At 38.3% G+C, this 7,931-nt stretch overlaps 1 protein-coding gene across 1 annotated transcript in view; it reads left to right on the top strand.

The window, feature by feature from the left end:
• Nucleotides 1–1,432: 1,432 nt before the first annotated feature.
• The window catches only part of fa2h (fatty acid 2-hydroxylase), a 31,818-nt gene continuing 25,319 nt past the window's right edge, over nucleotides 1,433–7,931 (top strand). Inside the window, exon 1 of the mRNA XM_077596919.1 lies at nucleotides 1,433–1,899. Coding sequence (XP_077453045.1) covers nucleotides 1,606–1,899 — 294 coding nt within the window. The 5' untranslated portion in view covers nucleotides 1,433–1,605. The remainder of the gene's footprint in view (nucleotides 1,900–7,931) is intronic.

Raw genomic sequence — 7,931 nt, 5'->3', positions numbered from 1 at the left:
TAGGCCGACGCGCTAACCACTTCTCCACCGAGCCGTCCTGGAATCAGGCTGACAACAGAAAATGAATTATTTGCGGCAGTGGCACCAATTATTTGCTCGCATATCAAATATAGCATATAGCAGATTCTTGAGTGCTTTATTTTTCTACCTTTGGCTGCTCTATAATGCAGCCAGCATATAAAAATACACAGGTGTGTGTTATGTTGACTCCTTATTATTTTGACTAACTAAGTATTGATTATCTATGTGTGCACTTCATGGTGAAGCTTTAAATTATTATAATCTCATCTCATTTTCTGAACCGCTTTATTATCATTAGGGTGGTGGGGGGTGCTGGAGCCTATCCCAGCTGACTCTGGGCCAGAGGTGGGAGACACCCTGAATTGGTGACCAGCCAATCGCAGGGCACAGGGAGACGGACAACCGTGCACATTTACACCCACACCTAAGGGCAATTTAGAGTGTGCAATCAGCCTACCATGCATGTTTTTGGAATGTGGGAGGGAACCAGAGTACCCGGAGGAAACCCATGCAGGCCCGGGGAGAACATGCAAACTCCACACAGCTGGACGTGATCTGGATTTGAACCCAGGACCCCGGTCCTGTGAGGCCGACACGCTAACCACTCGCTCCACTGGGCCGCCCAAATTGCTATTATATTATAACAAATATTATTATTATATACGTGTATAATGACAATAAAGGCATTCAATTCAATTCAATCCGCGATACCACTTTGAAGGAATGTTGAGAGGTGTGATGAGAGTGATTTTTTTTCCCTCACACATCTCTACTAGGAAACCGGTTAACCAGAAACTTTCAACGCGTTCAATATTCAGCACTTTATTATGATGCTAAGATGGACGAAAGACTATTAGGAAACACCCAACATAGCCAGGAGGCGCTGCTAGACCAGTTAAAAGAGCCCAAAACTAAGCTTTTGATAATTTCCATTGTAGTGACCGCTCCCTCAAGGAATAAAAAAAATCTTCAAAGGCCAACGTCCGACATGAATTTTATACAAAATGCCCATTTGGCTTTCAAAAGCAGCACAGTACACACTACAGTGTTTAATCCAACACTAAGTACGTACAGTACTTCTAGTCGAACTCGACGAGCTGCTGCGTGGGCTGGCTCGCGGGTTGCCAGCTGAGCAACAGGTGCGGTTACCTGTCATGCTGCATTCACTTACAAATGGTTAATCAAGTCTAAAACGGTCAATTGTGCCTAACGTGGCGCTCGTTCTTTTACAACAATTAAAATTAGTTCTATTAAAAATACGAAAACAATGCAGAAAACATTATTATATGCTTTAATTAGAACATAAGATTGCCACAGCGCGCATTTTCCGCTTGTCCATTTCATCGAAATTGTAATTTCCGATTAAATGAACGCCTCACAAACCCCGCCTCTCCGCTATGTCCTCCTATGCGTACTTTTTGTCTTGGAGCGACTGGGTATAAACTGCCAAAGTTAAACTGTCCAAACAGCAGGCCCTCGGTCAGCCGTGGTGGTCTCTCTCCCCCTCCCCCTATAAATAGTCCCTCAAGTTTTTTTTCTCCCCCCCAGGTACAGGTGGATTCTTCCTTCATACGCACAGACAGAATGTCTCCTTCCACATCTCCCCGGTTCTTCACGAAGAGGGAGGTGACCCGCCACCATACCAAGGACTCATGCTGGGTGCTACTCGGGTCCCGGGTGTACGACGTGACCGCCTTTTTGCGGATGCACCCGGGAGGGGAAGCGCTCATACTTGGCCGGTCGGGGAAAGACGTCAGCAGGGAGATGGAGGGACCCCCGCATCGGCACTCGGAGAACGCCCGACGGTGGATGGAGCAATACTATATCGGAGAGTTGGTCCCAGAAAGCGACACAGAAAACGACACACTGGAGCTCCAGGTAAGAAGCAGCTGCCTTCAAAGAGGCAGTTTGGCAACATCAATGGCGTCATCAAAACAAAGACGCACACATCATAAGCCTGACAGGTGCAATGTACATTTCCAGCCATCTTCCATTGAGACCAACACAGGAAATTCTACTTTAAAAGCTTAATTCCATAACCTTTCACCCGCCTCCTTCACACTCAACACGGAAATACTGTAGTTAGTACTCGAAACCAGTATTTCCGAACCTACACTAACCCAAGGCACTTATTTAACCGTAGACAAATAGTCTTTCGGGACACAGTGGATTTCCTTAAAATGTCACAAAAGCCGATACATATTGCAATCTAGCCATCATCTTATGGAAGAAATTTAAATGGTCTTCAAATCATGCCACTATAGGTCGAGAAATTAAAGATCTTATGTATTATTGTAGTCAAACAGACCAGTTGAGTGGAATTAGACACATACATACCTGCGGCACACCTGATCACTCATCCACGCTGTTTGGGAATCACTGCTCCATTTCTTACTGAGACCAAATCCATCCACCTCACAAGGCCAACTAATGTGTATCATGTAATACTTTACATTATACTTTATTTTGTTATTTACAAATCTTACAATCTAAGCAGGTTGGACACACCACCCGTAATCATGAGATAATTTTATACGATCAGAATTATGACAGAATGCCGGAACCTAATGTAATAAGTATATCTGAAACAAGACGCAATATCAAGTTGGAAAAATAAGGTGGGGAATGATGTGCAGATCAGGTAATGCAGGTCTGGAACTAACAATTATTTAGAAAGTTCATCAATCATTTAATTAAATTTTAATTCACAGTAAAGAAAATGAGACAGCTAATAATACATTTTTTAAAATTTTATTTTTTTAACATACTCTATAACAAGGGTGTCAGACTCGGGTTGGTTCGCGGGCCGCTTTAAGGTCAACTTGATTTCACGTGGGCTGGACCATTTTAGATATGATATTTAGATTTTTAAAAAATAAATAGATTAAAAGAACTGGATTAAAAGCCCTGAATATTCAGTTTTTTATATATCTAAAACAATGTTTATTTTAGCTTTTTTATATATTTTTAGATTTTACTGACCTGTTTCATTTTAGATTTTTTAACTAAAAACACTGATTAAAAATTACAATTATTGATTTAAAAGGGGGGAAATCAGGAAATTCAATATACATCTATACTCTTCATTTTAATTTGATCCTAATACAGAAAGTCGGCACTCATGATTTACTTTCCCGGGCCACACAAAATGATGCGGCGGGCCAGATTTGGCCCCCGGGCCGCCACCTTGACACATGTGCTCTATAACAAATAGCATTAAAATAGGCCATGGACCAACACATAAAATGATATGAAAAGGTGTGCTGTCCATTTTATTAAGTATAGTCATTTTTAAAAAAATAATAATTACATTTTGTCTTTTATAAAAGGAACCTGAGCTGTCAAAATTCTAGATGACAGAAGGAGGAAAGAAAAATTATTGTGCATGATACACTCAAAAACGATCAATTAACCTAAATATGTATCCATGTGCATGTCCAAATGCAATTTGTTGAGTGCTTTCTCCACTTAAGTCTATTTCATAACAGTAAAGCATAAATCTTGAATAATATAAATGACTAGTATTATCATCATTGTAGGGTCATTGAAAACATGCGTATATAGTCATTAGCAAACATATTGGTCCATGAAAGTGTGGAAATGTGATAACATAAACCAAATCACATGCACATATTTTTATTTTGTTCACTGATTTTAATTCTCTAGACCAGGGGTGTCATACTCATTTTTTTGTCGTGGGCCACGAGGTAGTTTCGATTACATCCGGAGGGTCGTTATGTCTTCCAACTAGGCTGCCAAAATTAATCGATTAATAAATTGACAGCTTTCTCGATCATGCTAATCGATAGATCGTTTTTGGACATTCAAATTTGTACAAATTGTTTGCAATTATTGATTTAAAATGAGGAAACACAGGAAATAATCTACAATCTTCATTTGAATTTCATCATAAAACAGAAAGTTGGCACTTATCATTTACTTTCTCGGGCCACACAAAATGATGCGGTGGGCCAGATTTGGCCCGCGGGCCGCCACTTTGACACATGTGCTCTAGACAGTTGATAACACCTTTTAGCAGCATAGATTTGTGCTAATTCTACCTGGATTTTAATGTGCTACTATAGGCGTAATGTTAAACCGATAAATACTTGTTTTCATTCTATGAATATTAATATATTTTTTAAGTCGAATTTATACTTTGGTACATAGCCTTTAATACATTCCTACCACTATTTCTGTACATATTTTAATTTGATCAATCCATTTTATAACAGCGTGATGCAGCTTGCAGATTTTACCTAGTTTGGCAGGTTGTTTAAACGGAATCCCAGTTTGCTTCCTTTGATCTATTTAGTATTCCAATTGAAGTTGACTGTAAAAATAAACCCAAAATAGAGAATACCAGACATGTTTTACATTCAAACACAATCGTTTGTACTTTGTTTTACAAACATTGATGGGCTGTACTAGCTTTATCGGACAATGTGAAACACCACTGATTCGCTATCAAAAATGTGTTTCATTGTACGATAAAAGACAAGTTGTTTAACAAAATCACATGCACTGTCTTTCTACTCTGTGAAAATGAGAAATATTTTTTAAATTGAATGGGTCATGGGTTCTATTCAGGCTCAAACCACTTCCTGTGTGGAATTACCATGTACACTTTGGGTTTGTTGGTTTTCTTTGTTATCCTCCCAAATTGAAAAGAATTGCATGTCAAGGGCTAAGAGAGGACTGCATATTATCTTTAAGTGTAAAGAACAGTTCGAATCCCTGTTTGTTTGCCCTTTAGTTTGTTTAAAAGCTTTTAATTTTTTTCACCACAGAATATGAAAGGGAAGAGAGGTTAGCGTGTCGGCCTCACAGTTCTGAGATCGAGGGTTCGATCCCAGTCTGGACCTTCCTGTAAGGCGTTTCCATGTATTCCCGGGGCTTGTGTGAGTTTTCTCCAAGTAAAGATAAAATGATATCAGTAATAATCGTAAAATAATTTTTATCAACATTTAACCCACTCTTTTTTTCGGTTATAGTATTACATTAACCATTATTTACCTTGTTTGTATCTATTTTAGTATTGTTACTTTAACATATATTTCTTTTTGGTTTCTGATAAAATTAAATAAAATGCCCTATAAAAGTATATGTACCCAGGTGCAACTTATAGTAGGAAAAATATGTTAAGTGGAATGCATTGCCCCTCATGCAACAAACGGGCATTGACACGCAAAAAATTGAAAACAACTTAATCGGGCTTAATAATGAGTTTATTTTCCTTTCAAAAAGGAGCCATAAATATTACAATTCTATATCATGTAGGTTCATGCAGGTCATTTCAATTATTTTATGCATGATGTTTAGCGCTTTTTAGCCTGCAACAAGTTTCTTAACACAATACATGTTCATTTAAATATACGCAATAAACAACAATTACTAGGATGGCTCCAGGGATACAGTATATGATTTGGACATTTCTATAAGTAAAATTGTTTAGGATGATGTAAAACCTCAATTTCCTTATATAAGGTCTTAAAGATTATCCTAATGCCCTTGTAACACCACCCTAATCCTTTTTTGTTTTGTTTAATGTCATTGACTGTAGACACATGACTTAAATGGGTGTTTGTGCAAAGCAGCATGGAGGATGTACATGACCTGTTCTCCTCTTTTTCACTCCTTGTATTGATTATAGGGGTGGGGGAGAGAGTTTGGTGAAAGGGGACATAGATAGAGGGATCTGGTTTAGAACTACGTAACATCTTTAAGGTGCAGGGAGTGGTGCCGAGGTGATATGGTAACCTTTTGTTTGGGGGAGGAGTGCTTGGGTGTATGGGGTAAATTGTGTAAATGATTCAGGTGGGGTCTGTGTCAACGTGGGGGAGAGATAAAGAGAAAACTTTAGGGGAAAAACAGGTTTGTCTTGTCCCAACAAGAGGATGACAAAAAAATGGATAACCACAATTGCTACTCAATATCTCCTGCACTTTGAACAGATTGTTACGTTGGGTGTCGTTTTTAAGGGATGGTTTGGCAGTTTTAATAAGGGCTAATGGTAACTAGGAACTAGAAATTGTCTGTATAATCAGTGAAGTCCTTATATATTTTCATTTATCTTATTTACCCTTTTCTCAATGATCTAATGAATTTGTAGCATTTTTGCTCAATAGAGCTAAGTGCCTTGTCTAATGTTGAATTGGCATTTACATGACTTGCCAAGTCAGATGCATGTGTAGTGTGCTTTTTGGTGTTTGCAAGTGAAGCCCACTTACATTTTTATCTTATTCAGCCTGCTACGTCATGCAAATAACGCCCGAAACTTTTAAAACGAGCAAAGTGTGTAGTCATTGTTTAAAAGGAATGCGTCACGCACATATTTTCAATGATTTGAACAGGAAATAGGTTTTATCTGGGCAAAGTGGGCCTCAAAAGTCTACTTAACATTGTTCAAATGTTGTCCAAAGATATCCATTGGAGATGAATACAAACAATCTAAGAGATTATAATTAATTGGAACACAGTTACTGTTTCATCAAGTTGAGAAAATATGGTATAACAGCGATATGACCAAGAATGGCATGCCCCCTTAAATTGAGAAGGCAAGAAGGTCAGATAAGTTGTCAAGAGGCGAACAGTAACACTGAAAGTGCTACAATAATTTGTAGCGAGTGTTGCCGTTAAGGACACGGGACATCTCCCACCTTCATACGTCGGTGAGAGTGGCAAGACAGAAGCCTTATCTTACAAAGAAATACATTCTACATCTTGCAAAAGGACACCTCAATTCTCCCCTAAAATTTGCGATGCTCAAATGAAACCAAAGTCGAATGTTTTGGCCTTGCATCGCCCACTTTCAATTGCTGATAATGTGGGGTAAACCTAAGTACTGTGTGTAAGTCAGCAAGAAAATTCTAGGGGTGTGTTTTGCTTTATATCTGGCATTAAGATTCGTATCACGATCCACAGGGGAAAAAAATGAAAATGGACAAAAGTATGTTTATATTAATTTACATCTAAAATCTAATTCAGCACTTAAGTACTAAACACATATTTTTTTTCATATTTGGACTAGAGCCTATTTTCATGTGCTAAAGTAAGTCTGCACTAAAAACTGAGAAAATGTTACAATCAAGGATTCAGCAGCATTTATGATCTACTGCCCTCCAAAAGGGGGTAACCAAAAATCATGTGATGGTGTGAGCAATTGGAGAGGTTGGTCGCACTGTGTGAGAACTTTACCCACACAGCAACAAAGTCAAGCAAATGATCTGCTACAGATGATGCATTCAACTGGTCACTGTCCTAAATACAGAGATGGATTACATTTTGAAGCATTTTCCATGGAAAGAGGGAGAGCATGACTTCTGATTTAAATTATAACATTTGCTGCAATGGCTTTTCATTGTTGCATGCATCTGAATTTTGTGGTTTTATCAGCTGTCTGCTCTCTCAGCAAAAGTTGCATGCGAAGAATTTTAAGGCCCAGTAATTCATGGTCCTTGCCGAGATCCCCGTGATCTAACTGAAGAACTAGATCACTTATGCAATTTTGACTTAAAATTGACAAAGTGAACATGAGGAAGTCAGACGTAATCAGCTGCTGCAGGAACGACACAATACTGGTCGTGACAGTGAGTCACTGAATTATTCTAGACTTAATGATTATTGGCCTTTCATAACAGTGGTATGATTCAACTCATAAAACATGTTATTTTATCCCATTTCTTTGTTCATAAAAATGTTACTCAACTTTTTAAAGATGATTTCAATGTTCATTTGTTAACTGTGCACTCTGCAGATTGAAACCAGAACCACTTTTTTTTAGTTTTGGAGGAGGAGCTCGCTTGTTTGGTTTTCAATTAATTAGAATACATGTTGAATCATGCAATAAGAGGAAATGTAACAAAAAGCATGATCTCACTTGACACAAGAACAACTACGATCACTATTAT

This window comes from Stigmatopora argus, chromosome 3, assembly GCF_051989625.1.
Source record: "Stigmatopora argus isolate UIUO_Sarg chromosome 3, RoL_Sarg_1.0, whole genome shotgun sequence".
Classification (NCBI taxonomy): Eukaryota; Metazoa; Chordata; class Actinopteri; order Syngnathiformes; family Syngnathidae; genus Stigmatopora; species Stigmatopora argus.
This window is presented reverse-complemented; position numbering and strand designations above follow the sequence as displayed.